General features: G+C 36.1%; 1 protein-coding gene across 6 annotated transcripts in view; it reads right to left on the reverse strand.

Moving 5' to 3' along the window:
• HFM1 (helicase for meiosis 1) overlaps nt 1-19,514 on the reverse strand; it is a 36,637-nt gene extending 17,123 nt beyond the window's left edge. For 2 of the 6 annotated variants that reach the window (XM_057429146.1, XM_057429151.1), the window contains exons 1-19: nt 19,461-19,514; nt 18,843-18,941; nt 18,346-18,467; nt 16,694-17,021; nt 15,677-15,942; nt 14,293-14,340; nt 12,505-12,575; nt 10,978-11,110; nt 8,598-8,749; nt 8,192-8,269; nt 7,894-8,055; nt 7,258-7,458; nt 7,085-7,173; nt 6,122-6,165; nt 5,921-6,022; nt 3,733-3,878; nt 2,108-2,202; nt 1,236-1,369; nt 267-314 (exon numbers count right to left, since the gene is read on the reverse strand). In XM_057429146.1, the coding sequence (XP_057285129.1) occupies nt 267-314; nt 1,236-1,369; nt 2,108-2,202; nt 3,733-3,878; nt 5,921-6,022; nt 6,122-6,165; nt 7,085-7,173; nt 7,258-7,458; nt 7,894-8,055; nt 8,192-8,269; nt 8,598-8,749; nt 10,978-11,110; nt 12,505-12,575; nt 14,293-14,340; nt 15,677-15,942; nt 16,694-17,021; nt 18,346-18,467; nt 18,843-18,913 (2,290 nt within the window). In that variant the 5' untranslated portion in view covers nt 18,914-18,941; nt 19,461-19,514. Of the gene's footprint in view, nt 1-266; nt 315-1,235; nt 1,370-2,107; nt 2,203-3,732; nt 3,879-5,920; nt 6,023-6,121; nt 6,166-7,084; nt 7,174-7,257; nt 7,459-7,893; nt 8,056-8,191; nt 8,270-8,597; nt 8,750-10,977; nt 11,111-12,504; nt 12,576-14,292; nt 14,341-15,676; nt 15,943-16,693; nt 17,022-18,345; nt 18,468-18,842; nt 18,942-19,460 lie in introns of those variants that run through there. The other 4 variants (XM_057429147.1, XM_057429148.1, XM_057429150.1 and 1 more) reach the window with 4 other exon arrangements.
• Between the last annotated feature and the right edge of the window lie 6,233 nt (nt 19,515-25,747).

The following is a 25,747-nucleotide window of genomic DNA, read 5'->3' on the forward strand; positions in this document are numbered from 1 at the left end:
TTAACTGTTATGCTCCACACACAGTTCTGAGTATATGTATGGAGATGAGATAAGTAAAGGTGTTTTTTTCTCTACACAAGAAAAACCCTTCCACCAGTCAAAATGTACTGATGTTTTGAAAGTATTATAATAAAATCAGTAACAAACATAGTGAATTACATTTGTTCTGTGAACGAACCTATTAAAATTAATGTAAATATAATATACATGAATGACCCTGCCCTAAAATGTAACATTTTACCCAAAAAAACTTTAAAGTCACTTACCTTGTAATTTTGCTTCAATTCCAATTTTATCCAATCCAGATGAAAAACCTTCATGAAAAGACAATATGCTTTTTAACCTAATGATATACTCCTCCTTGATATCCTTACTCATCAAACTGATTTACTGATTTTGAGGAGCCAGAAGAATACCTCAAATTGGTAGATTTTATTTATTATACTGGGAACAAGTTGAAAGCCTTACATAGCATAAGTACCTAAGTATCAGCAAGTGACTGTTAAAGCAAATGTACAGAGGTAAAAGCTGCAGATATTCCCCTATGTAAAATATTAGAGTCCTAAAAGTTGCAGAAATGTCAGAACTTCACATGTAGTTTTCCTATTTTAGAATACAGGAAGCCACCTAAATCATAACATCCCTTTAAGCACTAGATGTACTGTGTGCCAGTCCCATCTATAAATCCTTACAAAAAGTTGTCTCCAGCAAGTGCCCAATGACCTGAATGCAACATAACCAGGACACTTCATAATCAGGTGTAGAGCAAGTGACCAGGAACAAAGACATGGTCAGGGCTGGGGACTAAGGGGCTGTTCTGGGCAAGACAAACTGAGGACATCAGTTAATCTTTAATTTCAGAAAAACTATTAAAAATTAGATATTTTTTTTTGTTGTTTTTTTTTTTAGCAGCACATTATCTAATCAGCGCTGAAAAGTACATTGTGGCTCAATATTGCATTAATACATAGTAAAGTGTATTAATTTCAAAAGAAGCAGATCATTGAGAAGCTGTAAATGCCTTTTTCATAGTTTTTTAATGATATACCATACTGAAACTCCTATTACTTCTATTAAAGCAGCTGAAACTGTTCCCAAAAAGTCACAAGCCATATTACACATCCTGTTTTGAAGCCCTTATGAAATAATAGTGCATAAAGAACTGAAAGAAACAACACGGATCTAACACATACTAGTGTCATAACTTAGACAAATTAAAAAAACAACCAACAAACCATAATGAGTTGGATTTTTTAAGGCTCTGATGTACAAGAATGTTGATCGTATCCACTGCAAAGCTACAGTGACATCCGTGACAGTACGCAGCACTATTTCTGCATTCAAGTGCTCAACAAGATGTCTGTGCAAGCTAGTGAAACAAAAAAGTAAATGGTAAGTACGTTTACAAATTAGTAGTACAAAAAGTGCCCAAAAGAAAACAAAACCCTCCCCAGCTCACAACAATTTTCTGGGTTCGTTTTATTTTTTGTTTTCCTGTCAACTGTCACCTTAAGCAGCAAAATCAACAGAACACTGTAAAGAATATGTAAATAATCAACAATGTAATCTGGTTATTATGGCTTAATGTCCATCAAGCAAAAATAAAAACCCTGTCAACTGTAAAGTTCCACATTCTTTAGAAAATAAAGCTTTGAAAGTTCAAATACATTTAAAAGTCACAGCACAGTGTTGGTATTTTGAATATATTTGAAAATTTAAACCTTAGCAAAATTTCATGTTTAACCCTTCAAAGTCTTAACTTTCCTACATGTTTCTCTTGATACTCTGTTCATGTCAAGTGAATTCTGTAGCCTGGTATTATCCAGACTCTATAATCTAAAAATTCAGAGACACGATCTTGGTTCAGTTCTTGCTTTTTGTCTTTGCAACATGTACTATTTCAGTTTCTTCAGTTTTCCAGCAGAAATCAACAACATTTTTATTTAGTTTAAGATGTTCAAAAGATGTTTTTAGGTAATAAAACAGAGGCTGTTAATTTCTGTATAGCTTGATTTGATTACATTTCTTAAATTACTTTCTACACATTCTGTAGAAACTATGAGACATTGCTACCATCTATATAGTCTTGTAAAAAATGTTTACTTACCTGCTCTCTATTATATCGGCACCATTTAACATCTGCATATACTTTTCCCTTGTGCTCCAACGAGTCATAATAACTGCTGTAGCTGTAGTGTCAAACTGAAAAATAAGACAACAAAACCTGCTCTTTAGCTCTTAGCAAAGAAATTTCAGTTGAATATGCATCACATATGTGTTGAAAACCTTAAAACTGGTTTCTTAAAATCCTTGTTGAAATGGCTGTTGAATGACAAGGTCTCTCTAATTTAAAGGTGAGTTACAACTCCTGTGGGTAGCAAGCAGGACTCTGGATTCCAGCCCTTGCTGGCTGGCAGACTCCAGCCCTTATGTGCTAATGTACATAACAGAAACATATTGAGAAACACCACAAATGTGAACTATTAATGACCTTCTTACAAGGTCCACAGCTAAGAAAGGATTCCTGACCACAAGCACAGAGAATAATTCTCTGACACAAATTTTTATTCATCATCTCCAAACATCAGGAAGTCTTGAAAGAAGTCAACCCTTTTATGGTAAATTTCTGTAATCTTCGTATCTACTCTCAAACCACCTCACATTATTTTGTTTTGTGAGGGGAAAAAAATACTATTAGACTGATTTGTTGTTTTTTTTTTTGATACAAGAAGTTTCCTAATGTCTGCATTTTTTTAAGATCAGATTAATATATGTACTACTATAAGGCAGATCTTGGTAAATATTTCAGGTCTTGACTCAGGAAGTTGAAATGCCTTAGGATTCTGAGTCACAACTTTTAAAATCTTACTGAATTTACTCTAGCAAAAAAAAAAAAACAAACCCAATCAGTTAAGAAAGTGAGGATTATTGGCATTTCCATACTAGTTTAGATCTTAAGTCCAGATAATATACTGTTGTGTCATGTACACAACATACCACAGTGGCTAATATACGCAGCCTATCTCCTAACTATCTCCTGTATTAGGCTTTATATTGGCTCTATCTAGCTATCTGTTTATCTATCCTTATTCTAAATATTGAAAGGCTTAAAAGTGTAAGATTTAACATAAACGATTTGAAGACTTGAAAGAGGCAAAATTAAAATAATCATTTTTAAATCCCACCCCCCTCTTCCTTTTTACAACTAAAGAAATGTCTAAAGCCTTTCTAACACACAGCATTCTTGGCATCAGCAACCTCTTGTGGAAGCAAAATGAATTAGAACTCTTTGAAGGCACTGTTTCTGACCCTCCCCTTCTAATTCCACATCTAACTTAATTATATGTTTTCTTAGTCTGATGTTGAGAGAACAAAAGCACATGGCTCTCCATGATATTATTCAATACTATTCAATGTTACACAATCTTTATCATGTCATTTGTAAGTTGTATGCCAGCCTCCTACTTTTTCTCTACTCCTTATTCATTATGTAACCCAAATGTGATCTTTAGATCTTCTTCCAGAGCAAGGTGAAGCAGTACATTTTAGTGAACAATACAAAAGAAAACAGAATTCCTTTATGAAGTTACCCAACAGTAATTTAACTATTAATAACAACCCTTTAAAACCCAAATATTGCAGTAAGATTGTTGGTGTTGTAGTTTCTTTGCCATGAATAGTTTCTACTGATCCACTCATATATAGCATCAATTTAATATAGCATTAACTTACTTGAGGCCTTCCTGCTCTCCCAATCATTTGCAGAATGTCAGTTTCACTGTACTCTTGGAACACTCCTCCAACATAGTGCATTGTGGATTTTATAACCACCAGATGTGCAGGTAGATTGACTCCCATTGCTAAGGTGCTGGTAGTAACTACATCAGATTAAAGTATATCGATTGCAAGACGAAAAACATCCAAAAGCAGCAAGTAAGTGATTAACTCTTGATTCCTAAGAGCTCTTATCTTCTAGTGAAGGCAGTGGGCATTCTGCACCACAAAGACTTAGACACAGATTGCAGACACTGCACAACAATCTTTAACAAATTACATCCTAGATATTTTTATTTAAACATTCCTTAACATTTGGAGATAATCCAGAATCCAATCCATCTTCAATATGACACATACACATTGAAGAAACATTATTCATATTTCTTGATAGATATTTGAATACAGGCCTGACTACATCTTGCCTTGTAGTGACCAATCTCTTTAAGGTATTTTAAGTGATCAGTCATTAGCATCTTCATAACCATGGTACCAAACCAGAATCACCACCAATACTATCACACTACTTTACCAATACACACTCTCACACAGAAAACCCCAGTCAAGTTGGTGGCAAATTCTCTCACACTCATGTTTTCTAATTCACTTTCTCTAACAAATATATGGGGTGGCAGGAACTGAACATGGAAAAATACCTATAAAAGCCAAATGATAAAACTACTGCTCTAGGAAAACAAAATAGCAATGAATTTTTCAGTTCTTTTCTGAAATAAAAGCAGAACTAAAATTCAGGTGCATCAGGAAGGAAAACTTTAGTTTAAAGACATATCCACCCCATCGTGTGAGAGTATTATGTATTATGTTTTGTCATACTGTGTTGGTTGCAAAATGGGATATTTGTCAAAGCAAAATGAGCTAACCATAAAAAAGTCCAAAGAGAGGTTATTTACAGTGCAATCATACTTCAGTCCATATAGGTGTATGTTTATACATACATGTATGCACACACACACTGTGAGTATACATACACTCTATTTCAAGACCAAAGAATTTTTCTCCTTTGCAGTATCTGTGAAAGGTGTGTTTAAAACTCTCCGTCAGATATATAAAGTGGAATATGCCCCATACTCTTTCAGTTTCCCCTCAGTTGTAGTAATGTAATTCTAGTGTCTCAGAAGATTCCAAAATATTCATACAAACTACAAATTTCAAATGACTAAAGTACCAGTCAGCAACCTTGCATTCTTTCAGTGGTAGCCTACATACACCTTCATGGTGTGCTCAGCTGTGGCACAGGTTTTCAGAGTTATTTTTGCAAAAAGCAATTGTCGAACCAGTCTCCTGAGAATGCAGAAATGGCACTGCAGTTGGCAAAGCCATACGCAGTGCACCAGGCAGCCAAAGTACAGTAGATTGCAGGGATGCAGAGACTTTTTAATGTCATGGACACTGCAACTCCAGCAAGGTTGCCAGGTCACAGTAAGGGTATGTACCTTAAATTTTCATAGTGAGTCATGACCATTGGGTAGAAAAGAAAAAAATCCATGAATCTTTCAGTGTTGTGCAAGAACCACACAGACAACTCCCAGAGGGTCTGAATTTTTTTACAGAAAAAGAAAGCCTGGATGAAATGAAAGCCTCATGACTCAAACAGTTACCTTCTCATCTTGGGTAACAGCAGATGGAATACTGAGGAACCTCCCCATCAGTCGAAACACCTTGCATGGGAGTTTGAACACAGTAGCCTGTCAATCCAAGAAGCATAAACCTAAAGGATTACCTTTATGACTGTATTTTAACATGTATCACTGCTGCAAAGGACACAAACAAAAAACATGTGAACTCTGGGGCAAGACACACTAGCAGAGAGTTTCACCTCAACAGGATGGCTCAGTGGTATGAAAAGGAACTGGACATTGGCAGACCTATATAGACATATGAGGAAGGATGACCTCTATGTATACTGTAAAGAAGAAAAGTTCTATAGTCTTCAGTAACAGTGTGTATGCATACTCACAGGGTGAAAGTGTATCTAAAACACAAACACCTCTTTATCTGGATTTCACAAAGTAATAATTCCAAAGGTTAAACAAACCATAGAATCATAAAATATTACCACTTCCAAACTGCAGTCCTCTCAGGATACATTAACAGCATTTTGACTTTCAAAGTTACGTTTACTTACAAAGTACTGGTAAGTCTCCTGCAGTAAAGGCTCCTTCAATTATTTTTCTGTCAGATAACTCCATACCCGCATGATGATAAGCCACACCATACATTAAAAGATCTGATAGTAAAATAATTATAATAATAATTACAGTTATGAAATAATACTACTCAAGCAAGTATTCATTCACGAAGCAGAGAAGTAGTAGGTTATATTTACCTCTCAGTTTGGAATCTTTCAGCGAATTTGCAGACCTCTGTAATCTATGCAACACACATAGAAAAACCAAAATACTTAAAATCACAAACCACATTCACTAATCTAAATGCAATATACAAAGACTAAGTATGTTTTTAAAATGCAAAAATAAAGCTTCACATGAAACTAGATACACCATTAGCTCGCCTAAAGATTGTGAGATGTATGCCTTGACATGTACATTTTTTACATACTTTCCCATACTTCTACTGCATTTGTGCTTTTTAAGGATGTTCACAGTTTCCAATTACATGCTAGACTATCAAAAGGACATAGTCTTAAAATAACATTTAAAGAATATATTCTTTGGATATTTTCAACCACCACCTTTCCCATCTTTGCAAAGGGAACAAAACTGACTCTCTGGGGGAGCTGCTGCAGCCTTTCCAGGTCAGTTATCTTTCCACTTCACAACGTACAATCTAGATGTTGTTCACATAACACAAAGAAGACTATGTCTGAGGTCCAAAATCAGGAAGTAGCTCCTGCAGCTGCCAGGACTAAGCAACCCTGAAGTAAATAATAACTAATATGGGTCAGGGCTGCATTTATTAAAGGTTCCTGATAATGCAAAGACTTCTTACAGCTTAACTTAAAACACTAGTAAGACCACATCCAATTCAACTATTCAAATGCTTAACCTTTGCAATACAAGGCTTTATAGGTCCATAGCAATTAACATCTGTATACTTAGAAGGCAGCTTTCAGAAATAACTGAATGCTTGTATGAAGTACCCTAAACATCCGAGAAGCAAATAAAACTTCCCAAGAAGTGCCAGTTTACCAAAAAGAATCAACTGTGAGGATGATTTTGTTGCAGACACTCTTCTGCTAGAAACTGTATTAGTTCAAAAGCTTTCTTCACAGAAGTCACAGGTTTACTAGAACACGCAAACACTTATTAACAACTCAACATACAAATACCTTTGTTTCTGTTCTCCACTCAGTAGAAATTTAGCATCTTTTGCAAGAACAGAAGCAGCCTGTTGCACTCCTTTTCTTGTGGCACAAAACTGTAAATAAAAGGTTTTTTTTTTAATCAATACTTTAAAAGAAAGAAATAGTTTCAAATGTGATGAAGGGAAAAGCTGTTATACCACAAGTGCTGGTTTTTGTTCTGAGTATGCTTGTATAATACTAGCTATCTTGTAGTTAAGAGTTAAGTCAAATTTGAATTCTGTCTGATTGTCACTGCATGGAAAACCAAGAACAATTTTGCGTAGCTTGACTGGTCGTTGATCCTCATCTATTTTCAGGCATACAGCTGGCATCTTACTATCTGAAAGCCATTCTGCAATCTGTGAAAAGAAGAAATAGAACAGAAATTAAAAATTTCTGCTTCTAATCTCCCTGTGCTCTAACTGCATCACACAATAATTAACTTAGCTTTTGTCACATGTAAACTATTAATACACTTGACATTGCTTTTATCATTAAAAACACAGGTGAATCGCTGCTATCTACAGGACCAATATAACTTGTACTGAAATCTCAAGTCAGTTGCGAGTTGTACTTAAAGACAAAAAACACAAATCTAAAACTGAAGCATGTCCATACTTGGCTAATAATTCCATATGGTTGTAGGTCATGTGGTACATTAACATCTACCTCACAGGTGCCTTCAGGTGACAGCTTCAAAATGACACAACTCTGTTATCAATCTGAATTTATTAGTCCAGATAAGTTTTATAAAATACAACTACATTAACTCAAAGTTAAAATGTAGCTCTTACATCTTCAGCATTTGGGATTGTTGCAGAAACAGCTACAAATCTCAAGGGAGGAACAGTGTCATGATTCTCAAAAAGATGCCAAAGAGAAGACTGAACAGTCTTCATCCGACTGACTACCACTTCTAATGTTGCACCACGGCTTTCATCCTTTATAACATGCACCTATTAGGAATTTTAAAAGATTTGCTAAATACTTGTCCAGTTACAATTTATACATGTGTTAAATAGATGTTATATTTTTAAGTTCCTTTTATCTTCAAGAAGAAAACCAGTGCATATGAAACATTAATTTTCTTACCTCATCAATGAGAAACAGTCGTACAAGCTGGACTACAGAGTTGTCTCTCCACCTTCTAGTCATGCTATCCCATTTTTCCTAGGAGAAAAAAAAAACCGTAACAAACAACAAAAGGCAAAAGACGCTTGAAAGGCCAACATATGCCAAAAGTACAGTACAGGCAGACATGCCCAAACTTCAATTAGTCTTGAAACAAAATCAGTTTAATTCAAGCTAATGCCATGTTTGTTTCATCTGGCACATGATTATATTACTAGCTGTTGTTTCTATGAACTAATAGTATGCACAGCAGTGTGTGAGCAAGTATAAGGATCATAAAAAAAGAGCAGTCCTACTAGAATACAATGAGTAGACTACTACTGTCTGCTTATTCTAATTTTTGGTAAGAGTTGAGACTGAAACCTACAGGTGTAGTAATAATAATGTCAGCGTGATGTATTTCAAATAAGTCATCCACCATTGTATCTCCTGTCAGTTCCTTGCAGCTGAGTCCTATAGGTCCGAATTTTTCTTTCCAACCATCAAAACGCTGACTGCACAGAGCTTTTATTGGAGCCACTAAAACCAACACAAAATAATCAATGTTATATCAGGTAAACCAAAGCTTCAACTGTATTGCTAAAGATGCTAAATGCATAGATTTTTAAGATGTCTTCTTGAATCTAATTTCCCTAATTTTCAGCTTTGCTCCCAGAACCATAAAATTTGTAACTGATATTAACTTTATTATCCTATTCCATGTGCACAAATTGGTGTTGAGCTTTGGTCCCCAGTTCTTCCCCATCAGCAATCAGAAACAGAACCCTTTTACTACAGTTATTTATGCCCTTTCTTAATCCTAATTTTTTCCTCAGTCCCACATGGAAACAATTACTCAGCTACCAAAGGTTTTCTCACACATGGAAGAAACCACAGGAAAGACATCTTTTCCAAGAGAAGATCATACAAATACCAACCTTTTGCCAGTTCAGAATGATTTGAACACTCTGTATTCAGAGAGGAAAAGGGTCATAAGTGAGAAACCATCCATGAGCAAGAGACAGTATGCTAGAAAAAAATCAAAATCTATCTAAACCAGATGTACAGTTAAACATAGTCAGCACCAAGCAGCTAACAAAGCAAGTAGCAACTAACATGGCAGGTAGCAGTTCTGATGCTGGGCCTTATAAAAACAGACTCCTAGAACAACCTATTTCTTCATAATATTTTTTTTCCACTGGACACTTACTATGTTTTGCAGATGGAAGTTGATTCCTAGAAATCAGAAGTAATTCTCTAGACAGACTAATACCAGCAACACATGTAAGTCTATATTGGATGGGTAATCTATACAGAAAATGCAGTGATTTAAGTAAAAGAAGTGATCTACACATGATCTGAAAACAGCAGTAATGAAATAGATCTTGCAGTGATCACACACTACGCTATTTAGAGCAACTGGAATATGACCCATCAGCATCATACCAGTTGACAAGTGATTCCCAAAATGAAGAGATTTAAAGAACCAGTTTCTGCTTCAGAAAGAGGTATAAAATCTCATGTCATCAGTGGTCTATAAAGCATGGAAATCACCAGCTCCAGAAAACAGATTAAGCTATGAGAAAGTAACTCAAAATTGCAAAAGTAATGATCTTTTGCTGTGGAAGAATACAAGAAGCTTATGATTGCTCTGGTGACTTCAGTGACCAATCCTCAGCATGTGTTAAAGCTCTTGGGAAACAACTCTAATTTACAAAACTACTGCAAGCTATTTCATACAGATTGGGCCACTGATGAAGTAGGTATCACAGCATGCTCTGGCAGTACAGAATCTGATTAACACCCCTGTTCCAACATTTGGAAAACTAGGTCTCTTTCTCCACCACTGTCAAACCTGGAAAAGTCAGCAGATCTAATTCCACCAGCAGGTAACTGGCTTCCTTACTGAAGTTCCAACCGGACAGTTTGTATCAGTTCTACCAAGGCAATCAAAACCATTACAGTTCACTGAAATGTTTCACCTCGATATGCTGACAGAGAAACTGTAATACATGCCTGCTTGTATACCTCCTGTTTAAAATACACAGTAAATTCTACACTAGCTTTATTGTAAGAACTTGAACACTTTGGAATTAAGATAAATACATCAAGCTGAAACTTTTGTAAATATAAAGATTAACCATTAATAGAAGACTGACAAATATATCACTGTATGTATTAATTAAAACTGGGACAAAGCCACCAATTTCACCTGATTTACGTGTTATGAATTCAATTCTCCAGAAAGGAAAAAAAATAAAAGGTGTTAATGGTTGTGACTATTCTCAAGTATTTTCATTAGTTCCTACACAGATCAATTAAACTCAAAGATCATAGCTTTGTTACCTTTGAACTAGTAAACAGAAACCCTGACAGGTAAATAAAAATGGAAGATTTGATCCTCATCTTAGAGCAACAAGCAGGCATCTGCCAGTAAGAATTTTAGTTTTCTTTGCTTTCTTCTTCCCTTTTAGTGTCTATCTTGCCTTCCTAGATGACAAACTCTTCACAAGATTTCTTTATTTTTATTTGTATAGGCAATGCTGAACGCTACAATTATACAGTGCTGTTAAACACTAGTAAGAGTTACAATGGTATCACACAGAAACAAACCCTAAAACAAACAACTACTTAAAGAATAAGGTAGGCCACAATTTCTTAACATATTTAATTTCCATATAATTCAAGCAGTCACTCTAGATCTCCACAACAGAGAATGACCTTTTCTACTGCTGTTACCAAAAGGCTTAAAGCTGCATAATACTTACTGTAAACAACCTTAATGTTTAGCCAAGGCAGTGGGGCTTCCATGAGTAATCTGGTAATTGCTAGCTCAAACATTACAGTTTTTCCAGAGCCAGTCGGAGCACAAATCACAAAATTCCTATCTGTATACAGAAGCTAGGAAAGAATTGCAAAGTAGTAAATATAGCACAGCTATCCATTGTACCTATTCATACATTCCAAAAGCATTGTTAGGGAAAAACCACACAGGGAAATTATTATTACATTGACATATGTACTCCTCTAAAAATGTTTGCATTAGCTGTGAACTTTATGTTACAGCACAAGAACATCATCTTCTGCCACACACCTGCCACGGAACCATAAATGAGATACTGTTCATCTTAAGGTTATTATGGAATGAAGTTTACCATTCTGCAGCAAACAAAAGAAGCAGTGTCTAGCTTTATATTACATTAAAACAGAATCACTGCCAACATCTGACTGGAACCAAACATAGGCTCATCAGAAAGAGGTATTTTGTGCTCAAATTCCAAGTGCAATTTGTTTGCATTCTGTAATGCAAACTGCAGTCAAAATTGCAACAGTGTTGAATATGTATAATTTTAATAGCTATCATTTTAATAGAATGTTAAGTTTTGAAAACTATTTCCCTGGAAACTAAAACTATTTCCCTGTTTTTGCAGCTTCTGTGAAAGTAAATCTTGGTTACATGCTGTTTCCCATTATTCTAGGGACAGTCACACAAGATTATTTTACAGGCCAATATGATGTATAGCTCTCCTCAGCAAATAAATGCAAATTTGGAAGAAAGCAAAAAATAACCCAAATTTATGCACAGAACTAAAAATGTAGGGGGGTGGAAAGCTTGTATAATAACTCCTTGTATAATTTTAATACAAGATTATTCTGCTCATATAAATACCATTCTTAAAGACTTCACTCTATAATTAGTGGATAAGAAATTAAAACATTTGCAACATCAAAAGTAGCTTGAAAAACACATGCTTATAAATGCTTGTAAATGACACTGGATTTCCCCTAGTGTTGAATAACGATTTCAAATGCTGTGATGAAGGCTGATGGATCATGTATCTCCTCTCTGTGATACCTATAATACAGTCTTTATCTGGTCCCTTTCAAAAGAAGTTCTGGTTTTAAAGAGAGCATAGCTGATACAAGAGGCGTTGGATAAACATCACTTTTCCAAAAGTAAAACTTTCTCTAAAGTTCTGCTTTTCTTAATCTTCCTATGAAAATAACTTTAAAAATATTACTAATCTGTATGCAGAAATCCACACAGAATTCACATCTTCACACAAATTTATTTAAAACTGACAACAACATTATTTAAAAGCTCTTCTAGTCCCTTCTCCCAGCTAAGCACAACCCTGCTCAACTATTCCAGGAGAGGTTCTAGATATATCACAGTTTTCTAACCCCTTTTAAGTTATCTACTTTTTCTAACCCCTTTAAGTTATCTACTTTAACCCCTTTTAAATTTATCTACTAAGTATTACTCTGTACTGCATCTAATGTTTCATACTTACATCATCCAAAGCTTTAGACTGTGCATAGTTGAAATATGGGAACTCCTTAAAAATACTCCTAAATTGGGTTGCTTGACAACATTAAGGACTTTAAAACAGTTGAAAGTCACAAAATTTATTTTAGAACTGTAAATTAATATCTTTCTTATAATTTAAATGCAAATCAAAACATATGCAACAATCTTTCACTGATACAGGCTTGGGAAAGTTTACCAAAGGGCAACCTATTAAACTACTTAGTAGCTTTATTTAAATTCTTGGTGTGCCATATAATTCCACTTTGCCAAAAAAATCCACTACCTATTTGAGAGGTCTCAGGATTATACCAATAATCAAGAACCTGCTCCCTGGCATAGGCTTCCTGGAATGGCATACAATTATGGAGAGTGAAACTGTAAGCGATAAAAGCTTTATTCTACACTGCAAACCAGACATGAGAAGTAAAGCACTGCTGTTTGCATATCTAACGTGTCAATGGTCACATTATATCTGTACTATAGCAAAAATTAATTGGCATAATCTTGTCTGTCTGGTCATAACAGTAGCAAAGAAAATTCACCTACATCAGTGGTTTTACAGATATTTTCCAGTGTCTAATATCATGTATTCATCAAACAACAACATTCTTATCTCAAAAATGATTAAGAGGAAAAGAGAGCATTGTTACATTACACATCCAGTAAGTGAGTTGATCCTTGTCTGGACTTGCATTGAAGCCACAAGCAGGCTAACTGTACCGTCTGATCAGGCTGAGGATGCACACACAGTCAGACATAACACCTCCAATAACAAGAACAATGAACTGCTGAGGCCTCAAATTTATGTTACATTCAGAGACTAAATAAAGATGAAAAAGAAATGGAGTAGAACATGAAACAAAAGCAGTTAAGTATAACCATTAAAAATGGGTGAAGATAAGCAAGTATTACACTAAATAAAATAAGGATTTTTTTAAAAAACTTCTCTAAAATTTCTTAAGTAAGTGTTGTATTTTCAAAATGAAGAACATTCACTACGGCAAATTCAGACCAACTGAGTCTTTGTTAATTTTGGAAATTATGACACTTCTTAAAGCTATTCACATGAATTTAAGTTGCCTAAATTTAGATATTTCCTCTTCCTGCTGTTTAACGTACCATTTGACAGCTTACTAGAAACAAAATATTGATGAGACAATGTAAAAATAGAAAAAGAAGTAAACTGACATCTAGAGATGGATGGTTAATTGTGTTATGGGTTCAAGGCAGGGCCAAGAAGGAAAATTATTGTGAAACCTGCTTAAAGAATGGAAATACACTTTAGGCACACTACAACATAAATACAGACCTATAAGGAGCAGGTGAAGTTTATTTTCTCCTGAGAAAATGGGAAAAAAAAAAATTCGGTTTTCCTAATAAGCGTAAATAATAATTTACTCTTCCTTTATTTAAAGTATATGGGGATGTACATGTTTGCATATAAAAACTTGCCTGAAATATATATATTGTGCAAACAAAAAATTTTACATTATAAAAATAAAAGTTTTGAGGATAAATTTCAAATGTTTGAAATAAGAATAAATTTGCTTAGCAATGAATGAGCCGTAAGTTGTCCTATTTTCCTGCTAGCTCTGGAAGTCCAAAGGGTAAACACCTATTCATCATTTGATTCCCAGCATTATGTTACGAATCAAAACTATTACAGTGTAATGCAAGAGCGCCTATGGCTACAAATTAAAACTGTAATTTTGTAAATGTAAAAAGCATTGTATTAAAATCAGTAAATCAGATACAGCAAATAGAAGGATACGTATTTCTGTAACGGCCCTCAAAATTTCCAATTTTCTTCCTGTAACTCCTAAAGAAATATAAGTAGTAAATGTACAAAAAAATCAGATTTGTTTTCAACCAATACCCATGAAAAGTACATTCCTGACCCCAAGCTGTGTGTTCTGTGAGGCACTACAAGGCTATAACAAGGTCCAGGTTTTACAGAAGTTGCCGAGAGGACAGGACAAAGAGGTCATAAGCTCATCATCTGGAAAGACCATCTTGGTGGCCCTTTGCTGAACCCACTCCAGTTTAAGGATGTCTTATCTGTACCAGAGGCTCAAAAGTTTGTGCAGTATTTAGATCCAGTCTCAAAAGTGCCAAGAAGGGGATAATCACTTCCCTCAACTTTCCTGGCTCTGCTCCTGTTAACAAATCCCAGGATGCTGTAGGCCTGTGTTACTGCTGATGTTCAGAGAGCTGCTTGCCAGACCCCAGCATTTTCCACAGAGCTGCACCCAGTCAGTCCATCCCAGGGAACCCACAGAAGTTCTTCTCCTGCCCAGGGGCAGGACTTTGCATTTGTTCCTACTGAATTTCATGAGATCACTAGCAGTCCCCTCCCCCCGGACAGACCCCTGCAGTTGCAGCCAGCATGTGGGCAATATGTGACCTGTTAACACTCACCTCTGAGCCCGACCATTCAACCATTATTCTACCCATGCAGTTGGACATCCATTGCTAATCCTGAGTCCTAACTCAGATACGAGAATGTTGTGGAAGACAGTGCTTCTCAGCCATTCTATGAGTCTATGAAAAGTCATACTTAAGTCAAAGTACATGACATCCACTTTTCTCCACTCATACACAAAGCTAGTCACCACTGCTCAACAGGCAGAGAGGAATCATGTTTTCCACTCCTGACCAGCTTCCAAATCCCATCCTAAGCCACAGCTCTGCCCTACAATTTTCTGCTAGAACTATTTTTGTACTCTGTATTTCTGCAGGAGTTAACCAGGTACACAAGGTACATTCTACCAACACAATGAGTCCCTGTCCCAAAAAGCTTAAAATCTAGACGTAAACCACATCACAAAGAAACATTCCATTTTCAAATGAAGATGAGACTATTTACCACATGAAGGAATGAGGCTGCTCTTTCTCAAATTTAGGGGACTGATTTGGAGTGACTTGGCACTTTTGAAAATGTGACTTCTTAAATTGTTTACCCAGCTCATATTAAAACCCAATGCAATTAAGTCACCTAAAAATGCGGTATATTCTTCCAGGTTGAGCCAATTATCTCACCTTGAGCTGGTGGGAAAATGTTCTTCACTCTACCTGAGATCATGGATATCCCTTACTATTACATACCAAAGACAGACAGTGGACTATTTTTCTTGAAAGAGAGTAATAATAGTCACCTGTCATATCCAGAATCTCTGAAGCATTAGGAAATGATTTCATATTCATTCCATTTTTTGATGCAATGTTCCCATTATTTACCCTACACAGAGTTAAATCTGAGTCTTCAGTTATTGAGGAATGATGATTATTTCTCCATAAATCTTCTTTTTTTACTTCTTTCATGTTTTCAGTTGTATTTAAGTAAGTATCAACTCCTTTCACATCAACATAACTATCTTTCAATTCTGTTTTTGTGTGCATATAACCAGGCATTTTAAATAAGCTGAAAAAGATCAAGAATTTCATTAGTTTGTTGTAATGTTACACAGTTTCTCTAACATTTTAAAATTACATCTATTTGTATCAGAAGCAGAATTAGTAAGATACATCCATAAGAAAAGTTTGTCTCTAACTTTAGTTAATGACACCCTTCTACCTAAAGAAGACTCCTTCCAAGATACATTTTAACTTTAATTCCAGAAAGAACCCAAATTAACTGCTTGTCCAGATGAGCTCTGAATTGCAATGAGAGATAAACTGTCAATCTCTGCACAATAAGGAACAATAGAAACACACAGGTTCTGAGCAATGAGAAGAGCTGGGCAGAAGATGAGTTTATCTGTAAAACCTCTCCTCCCAGGAAGCACTGAAGCACATGTTGAGAACTGATCAAGGTATTCCTGGCTGGCAGACCTCTGCTCTGAAATGTGTTGCTCATTACCATGTCAATAAAGAACTCAAAATAGTATTTTGAAAATCCTTTGTTATCTAACAATTTCTTTAAAATTAAAGCAACAAACTTCATCCTTACTTTTCTTATAAAAGAGGATGAGCTCAGGACACATTTAATTACAGTACTGAAACACTGACAAAAGGAAACATCTTTCTTCCTTATACTGAAAAGAACTAGTGACTGGAATCCTGTTTATATACCTTCAATTGAAGGATGTAAAGCTCTCTGTTTAATAAACGTGTCTAAAAGAGTAATATGATTCTGACAGTGGATAAATGATCAGACTTGACTAGACACATACTTTTTTCTTAATGTTGAATGGGCACTCTCGTCATCATCATTACTGTTTTCTGGAAAATTACTTTCTCTTTTGTTTTGTGAAAAATTTGCACCAGGTGGATGAGAAACGCCTGTTCCTGTTTTATTTTCATCAGAACAGAGAAACAATGAAACTATTTTCAGACTTTCAGGACAAAAACTAATTTTCTCTCTTTCTCCTACACTAAATTGGAGCACTTCTTTTTCAGAGGCTATGCCAAACTGAGCTGGTGCTGGTACTGGTGCTGTATCATGTCCTTCCTCATAGGTACTCTTACATTGTTGTATAAACTTCTTATGTTTTCTCTCTCCTGTAAAAACAATAGATTAGTATGCCTATTAATATTCAACTTCCTATTCATACTCATATTAGTAAATATTTTCCACACAGAATAAGACAAATTCATGTCTCTTACATGAACTGATATTTCTATTTTATTGCAAGAAATTTAGTGCATATTTTATGACTCATGCTGATGAATGCAATGCATGTTGTTAATTAAAAAGTTATAAAAACATGGTCACTTTCTATGCCTTATATACAAACTAATGGAGCAAAACTATTCCTCAGAACTACAAAGTAGTTTGTAAGATTGAAACTCTCCACCCTGTCCCAGAATAAAGATGGTCTTTAAAAAAGCTGACAGAGACCAAGCTTGAAGCTCCTACTACAAACAGCCATGAGATAAAGCCTGCAATCTCAAAAGTCAAAATTCATATTGATGGTTTTATAGTCATCTTGGTTAATTATCACATTTTGAAAGGTTAGCTCTCAGTAGGATCTGTGTCCTGATACAGATGCCCAAACAAGCATTTCTGTCAGCAGAAGGAAAGCAGAAATGAGCAATTGAATGCAACAAGATTACAGAACAGCTGTATTACACAGCCTATTAATTTCAGTATCATCCATCTAGAAACTAGGAAAAAAACCCTTCTGTCTTAACAATATAATTCCTAAACAGAGACTATCATAAATCAGCACAGCAGCTGAGAAATGCAGAAATCTAGTTAACAGAGATAAAGTAACCAAATTCTTGAAAATAAATTTCCTTAAGGTGATCCTCAATGTCCAGATGGAAGGAATACCTCACTTAGCAGAAAGCAATGGCCAGATTCAAACTTGGTCTTCTGAACAGCAATTTGAAAAAAAAAAAGCCACAAAAGGGAAGAAAGTTAGGTTCAAGCAGTATCTCTCTTCCTTGGGTGGGAGACAGGTTATCACATCCATGTGTTGCATTATGCTCTTACAGCTGCTTTCCACCGTGTTCATGGAACAATGCAGAGTAGCTGAAATTTTGACCATACTTCTTACCTTGCCCACTTCTGAACAGTAATCATGCAGCTTGCATACGCCCAAAGATGACTGCTAACACTCCAAACATATGTAAGATCCTCACCCTCAACTAAAATACATTCTTTGTCTGTATTTACATAGCTAGAATATTCCATATTTCACAGCAATAGAAAAGAGAGGAGGAATTATCTGTAAAGCTAATCATTTCTTAAACTATTAAAAATGAATGTCAAATATAGCTTAGCAAGAATTGGTAAGGTTAGGTTTATGGTTGGACTCCATGATCTTCAAAGTCTTTTCCAACATAAATGATTCTATCATTTTATTGTATGATATTTTACCGTTATGAGTGTTGGCTGTGGTTTTTTCCAGTTCCCTCTGCAACTCTTCTGCAGCTGGAATTTCAGAAATAGACGGAGCAGGTGCAATACACCAAACCTTAGGCTCTTCATTTTCTAGATACCTATTTTTTACACACAAATGTAAAGTCAAAGCATTTTTAAACACCCTTCACAACATTTAGTTCAAAATCACTAATTGTAAACAACCTACTGTTTCTCCTGCTAAAAGATATTCTTTAATTTGTATGATTTTTAATCATAGAAAAATTTAACAGGCAAAACTTCTGCTAACCCATATTTCTTATAACCTAAGACACACCTGCACCATTCAAACTTCAGCGTGCTTGGGAAAACATTTCAAAGTATGGGTTATGAACCTGGAAATTTCTGGCCCATTTCTATTGGTAGACAGAAAAGGGAGTTACAAAAAATTATTCTGCTGTAAAACAATTCAGACTGTGGAAAACAATTATATATATTTAACAATGAAGATTTACCTTTGGTTTTTATCTGGTCTTTCATAAAAAAAATTATCCAGTGAAAAGACCATGTTTGCAGAGTTGAACATTTTTAGATCAAGTATGAAGTTTCTTAATCTGTAAAAGGCAGCACAAGGAACCATGAAACTGAAGTGACTAGAATTGAACCTGTATAAGCAATAGAAATCTTATTAGCTATAAGTGCCAATATTTTATGTTTAGATTATTTTCTTTTAGAGCTCTTGCCTACATCCTTAATTCTTTTAAAAAAAAGAAAATCTCTCTCCTGATAAAATATGGATCCTATTACTTATGACCAAAAAATACTGTAGGGAGGCCTAAACAATCTTTACACTACTGATATGTCAGGAGGGAAAAGTGCTGAACAGTGAAGATGCAGATAAAATTTGTGTTATCTAACTTCTAAGAATAATGCTAAGATTCTCTTGTACAACTGCAGACTATTTTTTTTCCAGATTGTTTCTGTTCTGAAGGAAAAATACAATCTGTTTTATGAACATATTCCATCAATTTTTGCAAAACAAAATAGTTCTAATATCTAAAAAAATCCCAACAATCATTTCAATTTATAAGCAAATCAGATTATTTTTTGTAACCCATGTACAAGTTGCTTACTTGGGTAACTGGAGTACGGGCCCAACTCCTTAATGTTGTTAGCAGGTTTGTTCTGAAATACCAAGACCTTAGGTTATGTCTAAATTGATCATATACAAGTTTTAAAAATACTCCAGTTAAGTTTTTTTCAATTATAATCAACTCTAGGCATTAGACATGTTTTCTTTATGTATTTGTGATGAGAAGTTTCAGAGCTCTTAATTTTAAGAACAACTTTATATATCAAAGATCTCACTAAAAAAATACCAAATAAAGAAATTTATGACTCAAAAATCTTAATTTCACTGAAACAAATGGTAAAATATCAAACCAACAAAGTTTACACAACTCAATATAAGGCCAAATCTGGTGGTAAAACAACAAAACAAAGCTATCTTCTTTACCTGCAGAGATACACCAAAGGCAACACTTCTTTTGTACTCTAGCATCTCATTAGTAACACATGAACAAAGTCCTTCAGAGCACTTTGCAAATAGGATTCAGGTTTACTTAATCACTGCATACTGTCAGCTGAGAAGCAAACATTTAAAAAGCATTTTTTCTTCTACAGAAGCTGCAAAACTTCAAATATTCCAGAGAAGTGTTTCGAATTGAAACCAGAAAACATTTCACAGTACCAGCACAACACAGAGCATGTAATCTAAACTGTCTGTGAGCACAGCAAAGATGATTTGTTTGAAGTTCTAAAACCTAAAATCTGTCAATGCCCTTTCATACTCCTTTTCTGAGCACCACCACTTCTGCCAGTTTCTGCCAACCCCCCCACTGCCAGGGTTTGCCACTCTTTTCCTTCATACTAATAAACCTAGAATTTAGAAATCACATTCATAAATCTAACAAAGCTGGTTAATCTGCCACCATGCTCACACACTCTTTCAACGTCAGTAATCCAAAGCAGGAGTTCTTAGGCTTGAGTATCAGCAGAAAGCATCTGTCATTAGTACTATCAAGTTGTTGCTATTCAAGTAGTAGTATCTGTGTTAAGCACTTATCCAGCTGAATAACCACCGCTCCATCAGCTCCTAGGAGCTGCAAACACTGCACACCAGTATGAAATGCTTTTCATACCTTAGGTATTGTCAATCTATGATTACCCAACTTCCATTTAAAGAATCTGGATTCCCATCCTTGAACAGTCTTTTATATACAATACTTAATATCCAGAGCTCTTCAGGCCCCTACTCTCTATGCATAATTTACTCTTTGTCTGACTGTATTAATTCCAATTGCTTGATAATGTAAATAAAAATGGTAAGAGATGTCAAGGTCATTCTAAGAGACTGGAAAACCCTGGTACATCTCTCCTTTGGGCAGTTCTACATTCATCCACTTGCTTGCTGGCAGTCAGCTGAGACATCCCCCTCAAAATTCCCAGCCAAGAAATAGTGAGAAGTCTCTCAGACTTTTAAAAGAAGAAAAATTAAAGACCAATAATAATGACGTGGGGGAACACATGTCCAAGATGGACACGAATCCAGGAGTCTTTTCCATACTTTCAGGGGTATGACAGCCCAGGAAAAATGCATATTCAAGATAGCAGAATGAGGGAGATGAGCAGGCATTTGCAGAGCAGCACAGACCACTGATTCACATTTATATTTGCCAAATGCTGTAAGCAAAGTCCTCTCATGCATCCACTTTAAGACAGCTTACTACAAACACTGCAGGCCACAAGAGGGTTTGCTTCTCATCTCCCTCCTAAAACCAAATCGTTTCCTCACACCCCTGTATTTCACCTCAGCGCTCCCTCCAAGGGGCCAAGTGACGGTCACAACCTCCAGGGTATCCGCCCAAACCAATTACAGCTGCTCAGTTTCCAACAGTGCACTAGGTACCCTGAAGGGCCAGGGGCCATCCCCACCTCACAGCGCTCATTCCCCGACCCGGCAAGGAAAGAGACCTCGGCTGAGTCGCTCCCACCTCGCCAACAGCGCCTCCCACCACCGCCGCGCGAAATGGCGGCAACAGAGGGGCCAAGGCGGTGCCGCAGCAGCGCCCCGGCAGCACTCTCAGCGCCCTTCAGCCAAGCGAGCGGGAGAAGCTATCAGTGGCGATCCTTCCCTGGCAGCGCTCGCCCTCCACGGCTCGCAGGAGCCGGCCAGGGTCTGTGGGCTCCCGGTGTCACGAAATGGAGGACACAGGTCCGCTCCGCGCTGGCCGCCTTTCCTCTGAGGTCAGGGGCGGCCGTGGCACCTGACGGACCAACTGCACTCGCGAGTGCGGAAACCCATGGGGAAGGGCTAAATCCCCCTTAAAACGGTAAGAAAGGAATGTGGAGGGACTCCACTGGTGCCAGATTTACAGCTTGTGCAAACATGGATGTTTTCTGGGGGCGTATTACTCTTCCCGTGGTACAGATAGGTGAGGTGGCTCATTCCTGCGCTGTATGACTGCATTATCAAAGGGGTTCCTACAGAAAGGAGATAAATATACTGAACATATTGATCCTTAAAAATACATTCTAGTGGGTTTCAGAAAGTTTTTTTTTTCCTTGCTGCTAATCTCGAGCAACAAAGCTCAAGTTCACATGAACTGAAACAGTATCACATAAAATACTGTAAAATGCAGAAGTAGGTTGTTTTATTTTTTTATTTCCACTTACAGTTCTGGACTTGCCATTAGAGCAAAGCTTGTGAACTGTTAAATTTAAAATAAATAGCAGAACTGTCTCAGAAAGACTAAGTTTTAAGCTGGTTCAAAGCTTCGTGCCAGTCAACAAATACTATAGAGGCAGCTACTGTAAATATGTATTTCCTCATACATAAATAGATGAAAAGGAGACATTTTCTCAAATATTGATTGATTTTAACATAAATAATTTTTATTTAATCACCTTTTTTCTTTCTGGCAAATATTGATTTTTAACTTTGCATTTCAAATTCTTAGACATTGTACGTGTACGTAATGTAAGTGTATTCCTTCAGGTTGTTCAAGCCTAGGTCAATTAAAAGAATGCAGTAAAGGTTATGATCATTTTTGCAATTGAACATATATGAGGTCTTTATTATTCTTAACCTTAAAAAGTCTCTCATCAGAACTGTGTCATATTACAGTATCCCCAAATTTACACCACATGTTTGGATGCTTTAATCCACCATCTAATTACTGGGCAGACAGCCAAGGGTAAGAAGCACTTCATTCCTATTTCCAACATGACAGAATCTTGGCCAGCACAGAACAACAAAAGATTTGATGATAAAGAGCATAGAATGCAGTCAGGATTGCTTATGAACCCATTGTCTGAAACTCAGTTCTGAAGCTGCCAGTGTTACACAGTAATTGGAATAAAAGTGGGAAAATGGATGTGTTTATAAGCATACAATAAGCATTCATTTTGTGCTTATAATAAATTCCAAGACCAGAAAGCATTTTTTACTCCTTAGTAAGGAGAGGCATTAGAGAACGCTTTCTTCAATTCTGACCTCAGGCAAGTTTCCATTTTAGTTCACAACATGTGCTTTTAGCTGACCAGACTTTAATGTTTAGAGCCGTAATACAAACAGTTCATTTTTAAAGCTATTTTTTTCTTCAGTTCCCTTCCCTAGGTGACATCTCCCTCAACACACACACACAAATCACATAAAATATATAGCAAAGCAGTCTCTCAACTGTCTCGGAGACAGTTTAATTTTTGATTTTCCCCAAGCCTAACATCTGATCTGCCATATGTTCTGAGTCTTTCCAGCTCATGGAGATCACATATTAAGTCATAAACCTGCATGTTCTGGAGCAATGCAACTAGAAAATCACAAACACCAGACATTGGTCAGTGATCCGTATGATAAGAGAATAATACGCATACTTACTAAATACAAATCTGTTAGAAGATTCAGTTTTCTCCAGAACTTACAAACTGAAGAAATCAGCTACAAACAAATGAAATGCAGAAAAGTATGAAGACATCAGTAAGCTGAGACGTGTAGATGTCTTCTGTGCCATTCATTTGGCTTTATCCACAATTTGAGAGTCATGACAAAACCATTGGTCTCTAAAAAGGGCCCTAACTGGTAACAGAAATGACAATGAAATGTTAGAAGTTCTTAAAATCACAGGCTACTCTTGAACTGTATGATTTTTTTTTACCCTATACTTGAGATGGTTGCAATGGTTCATTTATTAAAGAAACTGTAAAATTCAAGAATTAAATATTTGCAGCTGTAACCTTTCCCAGTCGTATTTGGGAAATAAAAATACAGTAAACCCCACATTGCTGAGATGAGGCAAAGGCAGTTTCTTCCATTTTATCCTGTTGGCTAGCATTTACAAACATTGGCCTGATGTTGCACCAGCCTTGCAAAAACTTAAACCAGGTGAATAACCTGATTTGTGGCAGCTGAAATTACTCATGTGCATAAGTGTTTGCAAGATTGGGTCTTAAGAGAGCTAAATGCAGCTCCTGCTGGGACCTGGCAATACTGCTCTGCATGTGTGCTGGAGGGGATCTCCCAGTCCTGATACAAGGCACTGCTCCCCAGGGCTGCAGCAAGCAGCCTGCTCTTGCTGTGCCCGTAACATATGCTTCCCCGGGAAGTTGAGCTCTTGAATTTTGATGTTTTAATGTGGCTAAAGTAAAATATTTTTAACACTATTTTTTCCTGCTATGGTGAGGTTCTTTTCTGTGCTTATTTTACCTTTGTATCATCTTTCAATCCCTTACCCATCTGCTTTTTTCTTTTAAGAGATGGACTCCCACTGAACCCCTTGAGTATAGACTAACCACCAAGAGCTGTTTTCATTACGTATAGTATTAACATCTTCAGATTAACAAAGCAAGCACATGCCATGTTCATAATTCCACCCTGCACAAATCTCATGTAGAAACACATTATTTTATGGCATATACTAAAGACGTTAACAATTCTGTAGACAAAGGAGATAATATAACATTGAGTATAGATTTTACAGTTCTCATAGCAGATACTCTCTAATTCTTGTGTATTTAAAACATAGGCACAGTTGAGAAAATGAAACACATGCAGAAAGAAAGAAAGGAAATGAATGCTGTGGTGATACTTGTTCCTCTGGCAAGTACCTCCTAGGAGGTAAGTCATTGTTACTTCCTTAAAAGTAAAACATGAGGAAGGTCTCATTGATAGAACATCCATGGAGTCTGCTTTTTTACAAATGACAGATAAACCCGAAAGTTGTATCTACAACTACTGTCTTGGAAAATACTTGGCTATTTTCATCCTATCAGTTCTAGCACTGTACTTTTTTTAAAGGTAGGAGGGGAATGGATGTTTTTATAAGTTGGAGCTGTTTTGTTGAAGTCAGACCTCCACAGAAGAGTAACAAAATGCTCTTATCAGCTTTTTGCTCTAAATTACTATGAATCATTGATACTTACTTCTATGCAATGGCTAACATCTGGATTCCAGATCCTCTGATGGTTCATGCACTTTAACAAGGTTTCCCGTCAGCATAATTTCTTGCTTTGGAGTGGAAACTCTAATTCTGTAGTTGAAAAAAATTATTCAGAAACATCTGACATTTGTAGATTTCTTTTTATTAGATAAATTTAAAATCTACAGATTTTTTTTCATAGAATAGTTCTCATTTGTTAGAAATATAAATAGTTCTAATAAAAATTAATATTATGAATAGCCTTAGTTCTGTGGTGGGCTTTGTGCAGGAACTTAAGTTACAATGTTTTCCTATTTTAGTGTGAGGCTATTTACCACTCTATCAAACTAATTCCCTGGAGAAAATAAAGTTTTCTTCTGCCCGTATTTTGAAGTAACATGCACTGGTCATGAACTTCACTTTGTGTACAGTTTTGTCAGTTTAAAAAAATATTTACTCATAGTAGTTTTCATGTATCACTCTGAATAAATGACTGAAGTACTTGTACTCCAAATCCTCAGTAATACAGACCAGTTGACTTTAGTTAGGATTGTAGGTGGAAGCCTGCTAACTTGCTGCTGCTCATTAAACCAGCAAAAAACACACACAGAAAGAAAATTTCCACAGATTAAGTCAGGAAATGTAATTCTCAGGAAAATCATCTTGGAAAATCTGCTAATACAGAAATCTTAATATGATGGAAGTATTTATCCACATACCAGAGACAGGAGAGAATTTGTGAATTTTGAAATAATGGGTCTGATACGACTTTTTAGAATATGCTCTGTTTTACACAGAGCATTTTTAGTCTCCAGGAGAATTTGTATCTGTTGAAGTGTTTTTATCCTAGCAGATAATAAATTAGAGGAGGAGACGAGGTAAGGAGAGATTGATTCTTTGCATAACACTGGCCGCTTAATATCTACGTGTCTGATTCTTCCTCA

This window comes from Pezoporus wallicus, unplaced genomic scaffold (genome assembly GCF_028554395.1).
Source record: "Pezoporus wallicus isolate ANWC-B61680 ecotype Strahan unplaced genomic scaffold, APGP_CSIRO_Pwel_v1 contig_593, whole genome shotgun sequence".
Classification (NCBI taxonomy): domain Eukaryota; kingdom Metazoa; phylum Chordata; class Aves; order Psittaciformes; family Psittacidae; genus Pezoporus; species Pezoporus wallicus.